This window comes from Arvicola amphibius, chromosome 4 (genome assembly GCF_903992535.2).
Source record: "Arvicola amphibius chromosome 4, mArvAmp1.2, whole genome shotgun sequence".
Lineage (NCBI taxonomy): Eukaryota > Metazoa > Chordata > Mammalia > Rodentia > Cricetidae > Arvicola > Arvicola amphibius.
In genome coordinates this window covers 129204781-129224977 of record NC_052050.1, presented here as the reverse complement: position 1 = coordinate 129224977, position 20197 = coordinate 129204781, and the positions used below count along the sequence as shown (strand labels likewise).

The 20197-nt window shown below is 41.9% G+C and overlaps 1 protein-coding gene across 1 annotated transcript in view; it reads right to left on the bottom strand.

Annotated features, from left to right (window-relative positions):
* Positions 1–13327, bottom strand: part of Fam149a (family with sequence similarity 149 member A) — a 41068-nt gene extending 27741 nt beyond the window's left edge. The window contains exon 1 of the mRNA XM_038324827.2: positions 12741–13327. Within this exon, the coding sequence (XP_038180755.1) occupies positions 12741–13327 (587 nt within the window). The remainder of the gene's footprint in view (positions 1–12740) is intronic.
* Between the last annotated feature and the right edge of the window lie 6870 nt (positions 13328–20197).

The following is a 20197-nucleotide window of genomic DNA, read 5'->3' as shown; positions in this document are numbered from 1 at the left end:
CCTACACACATGCATACATGTGTATACACATGTGCACATATGCATGTATGCTTCCAATTCATTCTATTATTCTGGAGAACCCTGACTAATACCTAGTAATCTAGTAAAATCAGAAGAAAATGAGCCCAGTTAATAGCAACATCAAATGGCTACAGTAACAGATTCTAAAAACAGAGCATTCTTATAGGAAGCCATTGTAAAATTTGAAATAATATACTTAAAAACACACTTGATGTGGAAATCCCCTCTATTTGATGTGGATATGTTTTATTGCCAATGGTTAATAAAGAAGTTACTTTGATCTATGGCAGGGCATAGCAAGAATATAACAAGGCAGGAAATCCAAACAGAGACAGAGGAGGAAAGAAGGTAGAGTTGGAGAGATGCCATGTAGCTGCCCAAGAAGCAAGAGGTAGCAAACCATGAGCCTCATGGTAAAAATATAAAATAATAGAAATGGGTTAATTTAAGATATAAGTGCTAGCTAGGAATACGCCTGAGCTGTTGGTCAAGCAGTGTTGAAAATAATATAGTTTCTGTGTGATTATTTGGGTCTGGGAGACCAGAATAATGAAAGAACAATCGCCATTTACATATACTAACCTTCCTTATTCCTTGCTGGTTATTCAAGACACTGGTGTGAAAATATTGTCATCCAATACTGAAAGAAAGCCAGTAGATGGCGCCATGCCCCTTTTTTGTCATTATAATCCTTGCACTGAACATAAAACGTGTTTTATTGTTTTGTCTTTTGAGTTCTTGTTTGTTTTGTTTCTTCGAGATTTGGGATTCACAAGATTTTTCATCCCAGAATAGATGGAGAATCCTGTTTAGATCAGGAATCACCCCTTCTGCGACAATTATCTGACAAACATAGCAGGCAGGAAATGTCCTAGTATTAGAATCTACTGTGGGTGGATTCACTAAGTATTCAACTTCCAAGTTTCAAAACTATCCCGAGTGACGCTTCTCTCCTATACAGAGGAGAAAAACAAGGTCAGCAACGTTTTGCAAATTGCCAAGAGCTAGCAGTTTTATCCAAACTGACACACTCTGAGCTCATATATTTACTTTATAAAGATTTGTCTTTATCCATTCTTCAGTTGAAGGACATCTAGGTTGTTTCCAGGTTCTGGCTATTGTGAATAAAGCTGCCAGGAACACACCTGAGCAAGTGTCCTTGTGATATGATTGAGCATCCTTAGAGTACATGACCAAGAGTGGTACAGCCGGGTCTTAAGGTAGGTTGATTCCCAGTTTTCTGAGGAACTGTTACACTGATTTCCAAAGTGGCTGTACAAGTTTGCACTCCCACCAGCAATGGATGAGTGTTCCCCTTACTCCACATCCTCTCCAACATAAGTTGTCATCAGTGTTTTTAATCTTAGTCATCTAACAGGTCTAAGATGGTATCTCGGAAGAAAATGTGGTACATTTACACAATGGAGTATTACTCAGCTGTTAAAAACCATGACATTATGACATCTGTGGGCAAATGGATGGAAGTAGAAAAAAAAATCATCCTGAGTGAGGTAACTCAGATCCAGAAGACATACATGGTATGTACTCACTCATAAGTGGATATTAGCTGTAAAGTAAAGAATGACCAGGTTACAATGCATAGCCCCAGAGAGGCTAGGTAACAAGAAAGACCCAAAGGAGAAGTGCATGAATTTCCCTGGGAAAGGGAACTAGAAGAGACCTCCTGGGTATACTGGGGGCGGGTGGGGATGGGAACATGAGGGATTGGGTTGAAAGGTGGATGGAGGGAGAACAATGAAAGATGTCTTAATAGGGTGGAATTTAGGAATCAGGTAGACCCCTGATGCAAAGGAAACTCCCATGAATCTACAAGGATGACAAGAGCTGAGACTCTTAGCAATAGTGGATACATATCCTGAATTGATCATCTCCTGTGATCAGATTGGTGACTACCCCAATTGTCATCAGAGAATCTTCACCCAGCAACTGATGGAAACAGATGCAGACCCACAGCCAAACGTTGGGCCAAGCTCAGAGAATCCTGCTGAAGAGAGGGAGGAAGAATTTTAGGAGCCAGAGGGGTCAAGGGCATAATAAGAAAACCCACAGAAACAACTAACCTGGCCCATAGGAACTTACAAAGTCTGAATCAACAACCAGGTAACCTGCATGGGACTGACCTAGGCTCTCTCTCTTTCTCTCTCTGTCTGTCTCTCTGTCTCTGGATAGATAGATAGATAGATAGATAGATAGATAGATAGATAGATAGATAGATAGATAGATAGATAGATGATAGATAGATTGTGTGTGTGTGTGTGTGTGTGTGTGTGTGTGTGTGTGCATGTGTGTGTATGCCAGTTGTGTCGCTTGGCCTACTTGTGAGACTCCTAACCGTGGGAGCAGGGGCTGTCCCTAACACTTTGACTGGCTCTTGGAAACCTATTCCTCATACTGGTCTGCCTTGTCTGGCCTCAATATAACTCTGTGGAACATCTTTAGAGGGCATAAGGAGACTCACTCTGTACTTTTATCCATATTTATAACCATTACCATATAAGCATTTCAAAGTCTGACATTTAATGCATGATTAATAAAAGCTCAGAGAGAGAGAAATTGGGGTTCAATTTGAAGATCCAAAAAGTAAAGCAGTCAGCTACTGACTCTTATCTTGACCTCAGTCTGAAATGGCAATCCTGCCTCCAGGAATCTCAGAATGGGACTGTGACTGATAACTGTTTCCTCCCGTTTTATAATCCTCTCTAGGACTGGGATTAAAGGCATGCACTTTAAAGCCCAGTTTCTACGGCAACTAGTGTGACTACTAGGATTCAAGATGTGTGTTACTACTGCCTAGTCTGTAAGGCTGATCAGTGGGGCTGTTTTACTCTCTGATCTTCAGACACGCTTAATTTATTAAAATACACATGAAATGCCACTACAATCATTTAGTTTCCACCCCTTCTCAAAATAACAAGAACAAAACTACTTCCAAAAACCGGTAAATTGAGATAACATCAGCATTACAGTTAGTCTAAGAATCTACGTACAGAATCCGATGTGCCCACAGACTTCTGCTCGCACAGATCACGACTGAGCTCTGGAGGCCTCAGTTTTTACCTGCACCTGCATCCCCTGAGCACTGGTCAGAATGCGAGTCATCAGACCTTGCGTTCCCCTTTCCACTTCAGCAGTTGTGGCATGAGAATTTGGGCTTCTCACAAATCTCAGGGGTCCTGCTTTCTGAGGACCCAAGCTGAGAATGTGAGAACCACGGTTCCTGTTCATGTGTTTGATAGTTCTTATGCCAATTCACAGCCACACCCTACTCCTCGAAGCACTGGAGCCCAGGAACTATGTCACTGTTGGCCTGTACTCACCCCTCAATATATATTAATTACTTAATTACTGTATTTTGTTTGCTGATTGTGTGTGTGTGTGTGTGTGTGTGCGCGCGCACAAGCATTCCAGTGCACACACATGAGGAGGTCAGAAGATGACTTGTGTAAGTCGGTTCTCTTCTTCCACCGTGTGAGTCCCAGGAGTCTAACTTGGGTTTTCAGGAGTGGCGGCAAGCAGCCTTAACTCCTGAGCCATCTTGCCAGCTCCTAGACTTCTGATTACAGATGTTGAAGAGGATCTTGCTGAGATTTCCTATTACAGAAGAAAATGAGGCCCACAACCTGTCACTCCAAGCCAGGTACACAAACCCTAGCTCTAGCATATGAAGTGCTCAGCCAGGCTTCCTGAAATAATTGGCGACCATCTCCCTAAGTAAAACCCACTCTGCCTTTGGGTGGGAACACAAGCTGCAGAAGGCCCTTTCTAGACACGGAACAGAACTGTTGGATTCTGCATCAGGCCAGGATAGCTAGGGAATACGCCGGGCTCAGGAAAAGTACGCTTGAGAGAACACAGAAGTTCCTCTTCTTGCTGTGGGGCCCTTAGCTGAGCAAAGCCGAAAGGAGAACTTAAGTTTACAAGACTCCAGGGGTGGCTGGGCTCTTGGTGTTTGCTTCCTGCCTCATGAGAAGTGAGAGTCCACTCTTCCTCCACTGTGCACAGACAGCACCTAGACCAAGTCAGGCCTGGAAACATTTCAAATATTACTTTACTTAACGCTTTATTTCTAGCTGACAACCACCAAATGCTTAAGAGGTTGGACATGGAAAATAAAGGCCACCACTTTTCTTGTTTCAACTGGGAGGTTGGGGTGTGTCTACCATCCACGGCATCTCAGGACACCAAACACGTGGGTGCTAACCTTGAAGTGCTTGTCATGAAACATGACAGAGGTCATCTGCCCCCGCCACCACGCTCCTGCTTCACATTCATGAATCCGTTATGTTCTGTTTAGCACATACAGTGAACGCAAAAAATGTAAACTAGAGTTGAGAAAACATGATGCTAAGTAAACTAAGTAAGACAGAAAAGGAAAATGTGGCACATAGTTCTACAACTGTGAGGCAGAGGAAGAAGCAGAATGGTGCTTCCGGGGGAGAGGGAGGGGGGAGAGGGGAGAGGAGGGGAGGGGGATGTGGAGAGGGATGTTAGCGATGGTAGTCACACAACACTAAAATCTAGCCAACTCCCTAATTACATTTAAAAATGGTTAAAATGATTTTTTTTGTTTTTTGTTTTTTTTTGAGACAGAGTTTCCCTGTAGTTTCTAGAGCCTGTCCTGGAAATAGCTATTGTAGACCAGGCTGGCCTCGAACTCAGAGATCCGCCTGCCTCTGCCTCCCGAGTGCTGGGATTAAAGGCGTGCGCCACCACCGCCTGGCTTAAAATGATATTTTTGATATGTGTATTTATTGCAATTTAAAAATATACCACCCAGGTGGGCGGTGGTGGTGCACACCTTTAATCCCAGCACTCAGGAGGCAGAGGCAGGTGGATCTCTGTGAGTTTGAGGCCAGCCTGGTCTACAAGAACTGGTTCCAGGACAACACACACACGCACGCGTGCGCGCACACACACACACACACACACACACACATATACACATATATATGTGTATATATATATATACATATATATATATGCATATAGACAGAGCTCCCAGCTGTCAGAGTATCTCCAACTTGAAAGAAGTCTAGGAACAATGCAGGATATTACACATGTTGTAGTGGTCAGAATGAGAAAGGCTCCGTAGGTCCCCAATTTTGAATATTTAGTCACCGGTTGGTGTGGTTGTTTGGGAATGACGTGAAGGTGGCCTTGTAGGAGCAGGAGTGTTACTGGAGTCAGACTTTAAGGGTTCAAAACATTTGTGCCATTCCCCACCACTACCCACCTCCTACTTGGGGATCAAGATATGAGTCCCCAGTTGTCCCTGAAGCCATCATGAACTCTGACCTTCTCAAACCGGAAGCCTCAAATTAAATGCTCTCTTTTATGAGGTGCCTTGGCCGTGGAGTTTTATCAGCGCAATTCAATCGGAAAGTAATAAAGACACCTGATTAATCATTACCAATACGCATGTTAGAAACGAGTGAACAAGAGGGAAGCACACATTATCCAAACCCCTCAACAGCAGCACATGGACCCTGATCCCACACAGCTGCAAAGCCAACTTAAAGATTAATTAGCTGTGGCTCTGACACTCAACACATTCTTACAACTCTGCCTTACTGTGTCTCGCCAGCACAGAACAGAGTAGGTGAGAAACGAGGACTTTAAATGCCAAGCAGAAAAGGATCCGTGGAATCACTTATTAATAGTGTTGAGGAGTTCGCTGGAGTTGTCATCTTTCCTTTTATATAAGCCCATAAATATTCATGATTCGTAAAAGTTTGAGCAAATCTACAAGAGCTATTATAAGAAGGGAAAGCTGGAATTCAAAGTGACCAAGTATTGTAAAATAATTTGAGGGTTTTTTCTCCATAATAGAAGACAAAATAAAAACAAATTTTACAAAAGAACAGATGCTTGCATCCATCCATCCAGTACTAGCACTTGGGTGGATGGGGGGCTTGAAGCCAGTCTGTGAAACACACTGAAATCCTGTCTCAAAAGCAACACACACCCCACAAAAAAAAAAAAAAAATCAGACTTTACGAAACTTCATTCATTTATGTTTCCTAGGTTGGCCACAAACCATGATATCCTAGCATCTGCCTCCCAAAACTAGTCTCAGAGGCATGTGCCATCACACTTCCTGGGTTGAAAAAAATTTTCTTTCCTACCAGTGATGATTTGATTTTCAGAAATAAGTAGGATGCATTTAATGAAGTTTCTTTAATCAAAATGTAGCATAATAGAATGGCTGAAGAGAAGGCTTAGCAGTTAAGAGCACTGGCTGCTCTGTCGGAAACCAGAGTTTGATTCCCAGAACCAACACAGCCTCTTAAAGTCAGCCATAGCTCTGGTTCCAGGGGGTCTAATACTCTGTTCTGGCCATCTTACGCAGAGCACACACGTGGCAAGTGGATGTGCTGGCTAATGTTACATCAAGCTGATAAAAACTAGAATTATCTGTTGAGAAAATGCCTCCGTAGGATCCAGCTGCAGAGTATTTTCTTAATTTGTGGCTGATGGGGGAGGGTCCAGCCCGTTGTGGGTGGTGCTATCCTTGGGCAGTCCTGAGTTCTATAAGACAGCAGGCTGAGCAAGCCATGCTGAGAAAGTCCGTCAGCAATATTCCTCCATGGCCTCTCCACCAGCTCGTACCTCTAGCTCCTGCTCCGCTCCCCCTTGAGTTCCTGTTCCCACTGCTTTTAGTGATGAGCTGTTACATGGGATGGTGAAGTAAGTTGCTTTCGTCATGGTATTTCGTCATAGCAATAGTAACCCTAATGAAGACATGTTGGTATCAGGATAGTGGGGTGTTGCTGTGACAGATCTGAACATGTTTTGGGGAAGATTATGGAAGGGCTTTGGAACATTGGGCTGGAAATGCCATTGAGTGTTGAGAGCTCCGTGAGCTGTTCTGTAGGAGCTTGGAAAAAAAAATATTAAGAACATTGCAAACCATGGTGGCCTGACTTGTGAAGCTTCAGAGGGAACACACAGGAGCTGTGTTCTGGAGGTGGTGAAGGTTGTGCCTCATGCTGGCAGTGGAACTTGGTAGTGTGAGTCACCCGGGTGGCACTGGTTTTGAAGGCATGAAGGGGTCATGGAGAGAAGCTGAGGCTTGGCGCTGTGTGGCAGGGCTGGGGTCTCTGAAGAAGGCCGTGGAGAAGCCTATTGGTGAAAGTGCAGCCCAGTTGCAGCAAGGGACCCCAACATTTTAGGAGATGCCAGTACCACTAAGAAGATCAGCAATGGTGTCAAACCTACCTAGGCCTAGGGAGACAAGCTGTGTGTGCTACAGAGGGTAGAGCCAGAGAGGTGATCAAGCCCTTTGGAGTAGCCCATACGATCGTGAATAAGTCGCACTTAACTGAACCTTGAGTTATTTACACTTTTGGAGTTTGGTTTGGCTTTGCTTTGATTGTGACTGCGCCCTAGTTCTTCTCTCTTGAAGTAATTAAGTTATTTTTCATTTGACAGAAGCCTACAGTTGAAAGACTCAATTTTTAAGACTTTAGATTTGAAAAAAAAAAACTGAGTAGTTTAGGGTGTTTGAAGTTTAAAAGACGGTTGGCTTTTAAAATTTGGAATGTTTATTTGTAATGTTGATATTATTGGGTGACCTTGGGGAAGAACAAGAAAGGAAAGGTTAGCAGCAATGAGCTTCTGCATCAGGAAGCTGACAAAGGGTCAGTTGTGCTGGCGAGTTTTATGTCATCTTGTCACCAGTGAGAGTCATCTGAAGGTAGGGAGCCTCACCTGAGAAAAATGCCTCCGAAAGATTCAGCTGTAGAGCATTTTCTTAATTTGTGATTGATGTGGGTGGTGCCATCCATGGGCTGGTGGTTCTAGGTTCTATTAGAAAGCAGATTCTGTGAGCAAGCCATGGAGAGGCCGCCAGCCACTAAGGAACATTCCTTCATGGCCTCTGCCTCAGCTTCTGGCTCTGGATTCCTGCCCTGCTTGAGTTCCTGCCTTGAGTCACTGTTTTTGATAATGAACTGTGACATGGAACTGTGAATGAAACAAACCCTGTCCTCCCCTAGTGATGATGGTTTTCCAGCACAGCAATAGTAAGCCTACCTAAGACACTGGACAAAATACCCATACACACACACACACACACACACACACACACACACACACATATATACATATACACATACACATACACATACATATACATATATAAAACTAGGTGAAGCTGGAATATGATATTGTACTGAGATAGCCACTCTAAAAGTATTAATAGCCCCTGCTGTGAGTGGTACCTTGATCTTTGCTTCAAACCCTTACCCAGTAACAAGTTAGGTCTCTGTCTTACTCTCTTTCAGAGAGATGTTAGGTAAGGCTGGAACAAACATTAATTCAACCCAAAAAGAAATTCTAGCAGACTCTATTTCTGGCAATGAATCACAATTATAGGGCTAGATGGCCTGACAAGAGTTATTTGGGGTAGTTAAAAAAACTTCCATTAGAGGTCTCTTTCATTAAAAGACTTTTTCCAGTTTTATAGTGCAGTTTATGAATCTTTCATGATTTCAGCTAGGAGTTATTTTGACCTGTTAGTAAAGCAAGGTTTAACTATCCCCAGACATGATTGTTGGAAACTTTCTTCTAGAACAGTGGTTCTCAGCCTTCCTAATATTATGGCACTTCAATACAGTTCCTCAACTTGTGATCCGCCACTATAAAATTATTTTCGTTGCTACCTCATAACTGTAATTTTGCTGCTGTTATGAATTGTAGTGTAAATATCTGATATGCAGGATGTCTGACACGCAACCCCTGTGAAAGGTTGAGAACCGCTGTTCTGGAAGATTCATAATATAATTTTTATTCCTTATATTTACAATCCAGTTGAAATTGCCTTGAGTATGGCTGGGTATAACATGGGCAATCAAGTTTCTTTTTAAATCTTTAAAAGTTACCCAATGGACACTGAGCGATTGAAAATATTATTGTTGATGAGTGCATAAAGAAAAGTTTTCAATTCATTGCAGATACCTTAAGAATGTAACAAATGAGTTAATGAGAAAATAATGTGGTAAGAGAATACAAAACATGATTTAAAAGATTTCATTATGAGAATCAGTAAAAATTACTTTGTCAGTTGCTCTGGAGTTTACAAATGCTTTTTTTCAGTCTGTGTTCTTTTTGTGGACAGAGGTAACTAGAGAAATATTGGTCAAGCGAGACAGAGGGACCTTCTCATTTCAGAAGATCTTAACATATCCAGGCACAAAATAAAGAATGTTAAGTATTTTGTGTAATATAATGCAATTATCGGGTAATACATAATTTATGTGTATTTATCGTCAGCTACTTAGAAGGCTGTCTAAATCCAGACCTCACCTTTCTTCCAAGTTTGTCTCATAAGTTCCAAGCTCATCTAGGTATTTACCTAAGCCTTCAAGATCCATCACAAAATGAATTCCCCATCTTCTGGACACACCCCCTTCTTCTGTGTCCACCACCTTCTTGTTAATGACATGCTCCTCCTGAACAGGAAATATCATCAGTTTCTACTCTAGCTTCCTTTGGTTTTTCCTGTGTTGCCAGGCTGTGTAACAGTTGGCATACTCAAGTCTTTATATCCATTTCCAGTCTTTATATCGATCCCTTTCCAGTGTGGACAGTGGCCTCCTCTTCCTCCTCCTCTATGTACCTGTGTGGTATGCACACGTGTGACTGGTGTCCTATCAGTCTGTCTTATTCCCTTGAGACGCAGTCTCTCATTGAACCTGGGGCAAAGCTGGCCGCCAGCAAGTCCCTACCATCCTTCTGTCTCTGGCCCGGTCCTGGTTTTTCTACATGAGTCCTAGGATACGAACTCCTCAGCTCCTCAGTCTTGCACCATGAGTGTACTTACGCACTGAGCTATCTCCCTGGCTCTCTTTGTGGTTTTTTTGAAAACTCCTCCCTTCCATATCTCTAGACATCGACACCGTGGGCCTTGCTGGTGCCGCTTCTCTGCGAGAGCACACTCGGTCACTCTTCCCATGTTAACTGAACACAACCTGGTAGCCAAGGATTTCCTTGGTTTCTCTCTAAGCGCCTCACAAAAGCTGGCTCCTGGTAATGTCATCTTCCCCCCTGGCATGTTATTCTGCACCCCGGTGCTTTGTCTCACAACTTTAGTCCCCTAAAATGTACTCCCAAATCCTGAATAAATATATGCCCCGATTTTATATTTTTGTAAAAAAAAAAAAAAATTCAGGTCCCTAATGCCTTCCTTGTCCTATTGATTTATGCGCACCCCTCTTGCCTTGGCTTTGTGCTCTTGGACATTTGTCTTTTTTGTCGTCTGACAATTAAAGTCTAACTTCCTGCAGATCAGGTATTTGTAATCTATCGGTTGAAAGTTCATGTTTGGAAAATAATATAATAACTTCCACTGAAGACTAGCAAAAAAAACTCTACTCTGTACAAAGGATACTGTGTGTGATAAATGATATATTCAAAATACTGAACATTCTGAAATAATAGTTGTAGCCATTTATGGAGTGTGTCTATGCCAGGGGTGTTAGAAGTGAAAAGGTAGGTTGGAGACAAAACCAACAGAGACCAGAGACTGGGATGAGCAAAAGGTGGGAAGATGAGAATAATACCCAGAAATACCAGCAATATCCATTATCCATGCATGTGAGCATGCCCAAAGGTTCCACAGGCACAGGGAAGCCTTCACCTGTGAAAGCTGACACCGGACTAGTGACTTTTATATTATACATTGCCTCTTTTAATCACTACAGTATCTTTGACTGGAGATCATTATTTCCGAATCAATGGAAGGAAAAGTGAGTTGAGTGAGGTAAATAGCTCTTAATATTGTTGGGCTTCTTTTAAAAAAAAATGGATTTGATTCAATCAATCTCAATTGGACTCCAATATGTGCACTAAAATTTTGTACTAGTTTGGGTGAATTGTCGCTACTATGTAACTTGAAAGGATCCCAGTTCTATATCATGTGGATGTTGTTACATACGTGTGCTATATGTGCAGACTAGCAGACTATTACATAGGAAAATACCTAAACTTGCTTTTTCAAGATATAGCAGGAGACTAACCGCTAGCTCAACCACAGTTTTACAAATAATGTAAAGGAAAAATGCGTGATACGTCAGCCCGTTCCTCTTCATTTCTGCCTTTTACTGAGAAGTGGAAAGAAAGAAGCAATTTTATATCTACAGAGAAAATTAGAGGCTTAGGTTTATCTCTTGTCTGCCTGTCAAGATTTTTGGCTTCAGCTATAAAGTGTAGGTGTAACATAAGGAAGATTTTTGACAAAAAAAAATACACCTTCAATGCATTTTATTTCCGGAAGCAACTAGAACTCAATTTCTCCTCTTTCAGTAAAATTTAACGCATTTGCTAATCAGATTAACTTCTGCAAATCACACCAAATGCACAATTATTAAAAACAACGGTTATTGTAAAGGTCTTGGAAAATACAAATATGAATAACAATGTGCATGAATCAAGGTTAAAGACACTTCCTTTCCTGGCTTTTCTGCCGGTTTCAGTGTCTAGTTGCTAAAAGCACCAAGCCTCAAGTTTAAGGTCATTGTATAGGTCTGTTTGCTCATAAAACATTAATTGTATGACTGTTAAGGACCAGTTGCTAATAACAAAAGGCTTAATTCCTTAGGTAATTGGAGCAGCTTTCCAAGTGCAACTGCTTTTCCTTCGAGGTGGGGATTGGTTGGCAAACAAATTTTGTAATGTAGTATTTCAAATAAATGACTTAAGTTACCATGGCACAATTCCTGGCTTAAGCATCGACAAGGATGTCAGGCACTTTTGTGAACTGTACCTTTTTATACTGTGAAGGAATTAGAATCAGTCTTGATTTAGTAGGGACGTTAGGTGACGATGGCAAACACCTGAGCTATACCACCCAACTCTTCTTGCCGAAACCTGTTTGAAAAGGAGCTGCTGGGATCTGGAATTTTACTTTTCTTTTATAAGCATTCAAAACGACAACAAAAAAAAATTGTATGCACTTAAAAACAGCGATATGCTCTTCTCCTAAAAAAAAAAAAAAAAGAATCCACTGTAATTCTGGAGTCTAGATTTTTTGTAAGAATGATGTGTTCATTGTGCTTTTGATTTTAAAGGGGGCGTTTGTGTGTTAGTGTGTGTGTGAGCGCGCGTGCGCGCGCCGCGCGCATTTGCTGAGGAAAGTAGCCTCCAATTCCCATTTATGGTGAAGTCAGCCCATGTTTCTGTAGTAACCCAGGATCCCAAGATGGAACTCTAGACCTCAGGGAGACTTAATCCTAAGCATCACAGGTCTCCTTTGTAAGAGATGATGTGATGCATATGTAAATTAACTAGATGTCACGGAAAAGAAAGCCATTCCACTTGGGATCAGAAAAACATTGGCTGATCCTTAGACACTATTTAAGCGCTGTTTGGCAGTTTCTTAAAATCCATCCGTTGCTGCAATGGTGTAGTGGGTCACCTGAGCACCTCCTGTCGTAGCGACCTGTTCTGGAAGAAAGCCCTGTGAAAACTCATAGTCTAGATTTCAACGCTTCTGGTAGCAGAGACCTAGCATACAGTCCTTCCTTCCCTTCTTTTCCTCTCCACATTAACAGAAGTTTACTCCGAGAATGTTACGGAAAAGTTCCTCATAGTGTGATGGAAAAGACCAGAAAGTCTGGGAATGGGAGGAAATGAACCTGGGAAGACCTGCGTAGCAGGTAGAGGGTGGGGATCAAGAGGATGGACAGACTGCGACTCACCCTTCTGGATCTTCCTGGGAGTCGCTGTCGGAGGCCCACTCCTCCCCAATGTCCGGCAGGGTGAAAAACAGTGTTTTGGGGACAGATCCTTGGGCCATCCATGCACTGGGCTCTCGTTCTCCGGGACCCAGCAGTAGAGGGCGAGGGGTCCTTGGACTGGAGGTTGCACTGCTATTGCTGCCCACAGGGACAGTAACAGAGGGCAGGGTCGCCCAGACAGTGCCTGGGCTGGGCAAAGCTACTGATGCCATGGAGCCCGCAGAGCCACTACCACGGCCTAGGAGGGGCACTCTAGATGCTCCCGGGCTGCCAGGCAGAGACCCTGGGCACCCTACTGCTTCCACCCTGCGGGTGACTGCGGAGCTCCTGGGGTGCAAGGCAGAGTGCAGAGATATAGAGGGCTCCCGGGAGGCCGTAATGTCTGGAGGCAGAGATGGGAGCAGAGTCAACGTCGCTGCTTCGCTGGAGTCGGAGACCTCTGATCCAGTGGCCGTGGAGCCTCCAGGGTGGCTGGGGACCGCAGAGGACGCCGAGGTCTTGAAAATCCTGGCAAAGAGAGACCCCAGGTCCAACACAGCGACCTTCATGCCTTGGTCCTGGATAGGCCACCGTTGCTGCCACCACCGGAAGGTCAAAGATACCAGACGCTGGGCTGCAGGGCTCCATCCACCACCACCCAGCGATCTGGACCAGGCAGCCCTGAGACAAGCAGGGTCCTGGGGTCCTGGTACACAGAAGCCCTTGAGGCTTCTTTCTCTACGACAGGCACCTGTTTAGCTCCTCGGGGGTCTGGCAGATCCTCTTCAGTGGATCCACAGATTGCTGAAGTTGTGAATGGTGGCCGTGGCGGCCAAGACACAAGAGTCAGGTCACCCTTTGCAAGTAGTAATCCTTCCTGTCCCACAGTGTATTGAGACCTCTAAGGGACCAGGGTCATGGAGATAAAGAAGAGGACTAGTGTTTAGTGCACAGATTATGGCCTGAGCTCACTGGAGATTCCCTCCCTGGCTGGCCCCTGGGGCAGCACAGGCGGTTGCTAAGCTAAACAAAACCCCTGCTAAGCTCTCTGCTAATTGGACTCCAGACTGTAGCCTGGGCTGCAACCACAATAGAAACACCAGCTCCCCTCCTTGACTCCCGCCTTAAAGAAACAGTTTCAAATTTCTTCGTCATCCTTACAGCTTCAGAGTGCCTGGGAGCTAGGACATTGAACATAATCCCTGCAATCATAAGCATCCATTCCAGAATGTCCTGGATCTCATTCCGTTTGACAAGGACAAATGCATTAAGCTCATCACCGGTTCTTCTGTGTGGGGAGGGTGAGCAAGAAGGCAAATTGAGGAAAGATGCTTGAAACGGGGGTCCACTTCCCTTTCCCCGAGATTATTTTCTGTTTATCACTGGGCATATCAAAAGAGCTTATGTGGAACAACGGTAGAATATATACAAAACGTCGAGTACGCACGTGAACACCTGCAGCAGCGTGAGGTCTGTGTTGAGTGCAGGTTTTGCAAAAGCCATGGGCAGGGTTTGTTCATTGATATGAGGAGTGTTCAGCTTTGACCTCTGTATACTTTAGTCTTTAGCAAGATAACAAGAGTTCTTCTGATCCATGTTTTTAGCCTACTAGTCAGCTTTGCTATTTTTTTTTTTTACTTCTTGTTACTATGTCATTTTTTAAAAGTCCTTTAAAGGAGGGAATACTATTTTGGTTCAGAGGTGTCCAGCCATGGTTGCTCGGGTCTCATCATTTTGGCCTGAGATGAAAAAGCATCTATAGAAAAATTTGGAAGAATGGCACTGCCTCTTGGTAGCAAAAAACAGATAATCAAAGGGATCCTAGCAAGAGAGAACTCCTGAGAACATGCTACCAGAAACCACTATATCCAGGTAGGCGCCACCTCCTAAATTTCAAGCACCTCCGAAAATAGCACTCTCCGCTGAGGGCCAAGCCTTCAGCACAGGGACCTCTCAGGGTATTTCTTCTCAAACTGTAACACAGTAAGATTGCCAAGCTATGTTTTCCTATAGGCAGCTCATTTTGTGCTTATCATATTGAAAACCGGTTATTATCATTTTACTGCCTCCAACCCAACTAATAAGCATGCCAGGAGCACTTTTATCAAATTTCAAGATTCATTTAGCACTGAGAGGCAAGGAGATATGTTCTTCCTTAAGTATAGAAAAACAAACAAAACAAAAAACCAATTTCTTATCTATCATATGGTGTGGCCAGTAAAAGCCCTAAGAAACAAGCACGGCATGTGACCACCATTTAGTGAGCATCTGCATACAGAAAAAGAAAGAAAGAGTGAGCAGTAAGGTCCCAGTCTCAGTTAGATTCTGAGTATGTGCTTGTCAACATGGCAAGCTTGGCAGTAAGGAACAGGATGAGTAAGTGACAGCAGACAAAGAGCAGCAGTGGTGGACCCTAGAGACGGAGGTGCCAGAGCCAGACCAGAAAAGTTATGCTGTAACTGCAGGTTTCTTTCCTGCCTGCCAGTTCCTGAAAAACCACTCTGATGTTTAATATTAATTACAAATTGTTTGGCCTATTAGCTCAGGCTTTTTATTAACTAGCTCTTACAACTTAATTTAACCCATTTTTATTATTTGATATTTTTACATGAGGCTCATGGCTTATTATCCTTGCTTCCCCTGAGCCTGCTGGCATCTCCTGACTCTGCCTTTTTTTTTTTTTCTCCCAGTATCTGTTTGGATTTCCTGCCTGGCTATATTCTGCCCTGCCCATAGGCCAAATCAGCTTCTTTACTAACCAATGGTAATAAAACATATTCGCAGCATATAGAGATATCCCACATCACTGTGCCAACTCTAGAATGATGCGAGACCACCAGAAGCTGACTGGCGTTGTCCAATCATCGCTTCCCATATTCCTGGCATTTTCCATTTGCTGCAACTTGCCATGTAGTCCCCAGAGTGTGGAAGGTCCATCAGAGCATTGAGCTATTTAATATAGCTCCTCAGGATTGCAATAAATGCTATGTGAATGGCTGGTCCTTTGTTCTTACTCTCTCTATATTGATAGATGATAGATAGATGATAGATAGATGATAGATAGATAGATAGATGATAGATAGATGATAGATAGATAGATGATAGATGATAGATAGATAGATAGATAGATAGATAGATGATAGATAGATAGATGATAGATAGATAGATAGATAGATAGATAGATAGATAGATAGATAGATAGACAGACAGATAGATAGATAGACAGACAGATAGATAGACAGATAGACAGACAGATAGATAGATTAATTATATATTGCATACATATACTCATATAATTATACTACAGTAATATTTATAAATATTATAGTAATATTTATATTTGTATTAATCTATTTATACTACAGTAATATTTTTGATCACAGTTGACCTCAACTGAAACCATAAGATGAAAAGCGGGCTGACAGGACTACAGTATAATCGAGTTCAGATGAGGCCATTTGCATGGACCCTAATCAAATAGGATGATTTACTGTGAAGAAAAAAATGGTTTGAGGTCAGTCGCTTGGAAAAGAACACCCCAGCCCTGTGGTGACAGAGGTGTAGAACACCACCATAGCTGAAAATTGTTGTCCAGGATGGAAGAGGAAGAGAAAATCCTGATTTGTAGATTTTTCAAGGGATCACAGCTCTGCAGATACCCAGCATAGCATTGTAGCCTGCAGACACGTGCTATTTTAAACCATCCAGTAATGGTAATTTATTATGATAACCCTAGCAAATGATTAGGGTTTTAATTAATTGGAGAAGGAACCCCTCATAATCTCACTATTTTACTTGTAATTCTAGAATACCATTCAGTGGATATATAGTCTCTAAACAAACTGGCTATAAATTCAAGTGATGATAGCAACGGTCTTTAATCCATAGAAAAAGCAATTGGAAGGGAGGTGGCATTGTAGGAAGTAGCATTGTCAGTTAACTGGTGGATACGGCTTTCAGAAAAGCTAACTTCATGGAAAAGGGACAATGGATGAATGACTGATCCTTTTGTTTGCAGGTAGTGCTTTTGAAAACGACCTGTAATTGCAAGCATAGCAAACCCTTCTAAGCAAGATGCTGAGTCTTTTACACCCATTGTTCATCCATCAACAGCTTTTCAGACAGATGTGAGATGCTACCAGGCTAATCCTTAATTACCAGCAGCATGCAGTTTTCATGATGTGAGCCTTAGGTGGTGGACCATGGTGCTCTGCCTGAAGCCATCGTTTCAAGAATAAAGCAATGAAAGCAAATCATTTGGGTTCTGGGATTGTACTCATTTTAGACAGGCTGTTAGGAAGGGCAAAGTGTTTGATTCTATTTTTCTTCTGACGCTTAGCTAACAGCATTGACAAAGTATTAGGAAATTATGATGGTACTTCTAGGAAAAAGTTTTTATGTTCTGGAAATTTGACATTTGATCAAAACAAACAAGAGAAATGAATTGGTTTATGAAGTGCCTATCTCAAATAGGAACATCTCCTGGGAGTTACAGTTCTTTTTGGGGGTAGAGAGCGTTAAACGGAGCTTAGCTGGTGACTTTTATTTGGCTAACTTTTCTTTTGTGACGCCAGGTGACAGAGAATACCCAGAGACAAAGAACTGTAAGGAAACACAGCTACATTCACTTCTAAGTTGATTCATTTTTGAACAAATTGACTGCTTTCAATAAATGTGTCTATTTTCCATGATAAACACATCAAATGTATACTTTAGCAAAGCCCTGGGATAATTTTCTTAATATTTGATTAAAGGCTGTGTGTTCTACTAAGGGTAAACTATTAAATTAACAAGAAACAAACACATTTGGGGTCATCAACAAGTGTGCCCTCCATTTCTAGATTATAATTTTTTCCAGATATAGTCAAGTTGACAACCAATAATAGTTATCACAGTATGAAATTTTCAAAGACTTAATAAAATATTATGCTAAAAAATTACCCAGCCTCAGACATTTTGTTATACCAACACTGGCTACCCATGATCCCAGAGGTACACACCAATGATCCCAACTCAGATTGAAAAGGAAATGCTAGATGGGGTAGTGTTTGAGTCTCTACTTCTATCTGTGTTTGTCTTTTTCTCTTTATTATGTAACCCTGGCTCATCTGGAACTTACTATCCTGTAGACCAGGTTGGCCTCAGACTCAGTGGTCTCCTTGCTTCTGCTTCCCAAGTACTGAGATTAAAGATGTGCACCACCTCTTCTGAATTCTAGCCATCTTTGAACACGAAACACCTGTCCTTTCCTAGCTCGAATGTACCACACACCATCTACTTTGTTCTAAAAACCTCTTGAGTTTCTGACACTTGAAACCAAGTATTCACTACAAGAAGCCCCTGAATAATCAGAAGCTTAGTACTCAAGGATAGGCTATAATTCTGCTACTGGTCATACACAGATACTCCAACTTCAGGCAAGCTCACTCTATCTTGTAACATTAAATACAGCCTATCATGTCATAGATTCTTAGTCCAGACAATAAGGTCACTGCAACACTCTCAGAATACAATAGGCTCTCCTCTCTTGGTTATCTGATTGCTATTTCTTAGGCAATTACATTACCCTTGCTCCATTCTCCTCTTCTTAAAGCTACTCATGCCAAGACCTATTCCTATACTAGATTTTTTCCAGCACCTTCTTTCCAAATATGACCATTAATCTTCACTGCCAATTTAACTAGACTTGCAATCACCTACCAGACACACTTCTGGGCATATCTGTTTGGGTATTTCCAGAGAGATGTAAATCAATAAAGGAAGCCCCACCCTGAACGTGGGTGACACTATCCCATGACAGGCAGTCCTCACTAAATAAAATGGTAAAAAGGAAAAGGTGAACTGAGGGCCAGTGTTCATTTCTCTCTGCTTCCTGACTGGGTACAATGAAACCAGTTGCCACATACCCCTGCCTCTGTGCCTTCTCTGTTATGATGGGCTGTACCCCACCCCCAACCATAGTAAACCCTATCATCTTTAAGTTGATTCTGCCAGATATTTTGTTACAACAATGGGAAGAGTAAATAATACAGGGAGGTTCCCACAACTGTGCTTCCTTTATTACTGCGGTGAGTGGAGTCATAATTTATTCAGCTATATGGAGATCCTCAGTATCTACAATTAGAGTAACTTAACACTGATAAAACATTCTTGCTCTAAAAACTGATTCAGTAATGAAGTCATTCTTTTTCCAGAATTTCTAAAGAAGACAATTGGAGAGAGAGACAGAGACAGAGAAAGAGAGACAAAGAGAAAGAAACAGAGAGAGAGAGAGGTTTGAAGTCGATTCCTGGTCCTAGGCTCTAGACACAGACAATTACTTATCTGCTTCCAGTTTCTAGAGATTGTAGAACACTTTATTTATATCTTCTAATGGTCAGCATTATTTACATTAATTAAGCAAAACCTTAGGTATTTGCTTAAATGATGACATTGTTAAATAAACGGCATTTAAATGGTCTCATCTTCACTCACAAATTTATCCTATATTTTTTAGCTCAATTAAAAAGGATATCATTTTTATGCAAAACCTAAATACTTGGAATTAGTTTAAACTCCACATAGATCCAGGCGAGTTTTGTTTTGCAAACAAGAAGCTGGAGTGAGAATTGCATAGTGGAAACCTGAGAGTATTAAACAAGACAAGCCTTCTACGGAAACTGAATAAGAGGTCAGACAAACATCCGTTTCTTCAGTCCCTTTGTCTTAAACCCAAGGGATGAAGACTCCTCCTGAGGACAATTATAAAGGATAGTGCACAGACATTTAGGATGTTGCTTCCTGTGCAGGTCAAATGCAAGTCAGAATTTCCACACCTTTTTGAAGTTTTATTTGTATTTCTTTAAACAAGTTGTCTCTATGTCTTAATCTATTAAATATTAAGCAATAGTAAAAAATTATATTTGAATTCAGTTTAAATTTGGTCATTTGATCAGCCATCTTAAAGCAGACAGGAAAATAAAAGCAAAAATGTTTTCTGCCTCCTATAAACCAATGATAATTTATAAAAAAACAATTTGAAAATATGTAAGGAAAGAATAAAACATTCTGATAGACAGCACATACAATATTACCGAGATGAGAGGTAGTTGTATTTATTGTGTTTAAGAAGTATTATGTTCGCTTTATGATGCCCAAATAGAGGAGGCTGTTGCAGTAAAAAACAAATCTCACCTAAAATGCTGAAGAAATAAGTATTAAGAAGTAGTGGTGGTGGATATTGTGAAAATTAAAATCTTTCTCCCTAGAGTCATGCTATGGATAACTGTAGGTCAGATTATGTAGACTCCTTCAGAACTAAGAGTTGATAAGGGGTAAAGATGAGGTTTCCTCAGAGAAAGAGAGAGAGAGATGGGTGGGAGGGAGACTCCTGCTCAGTGTTCCCTGGCTCTCAAACAGACTGGGAAAGACTCTAGAGACACAAAAAAGGGGTTGGAATC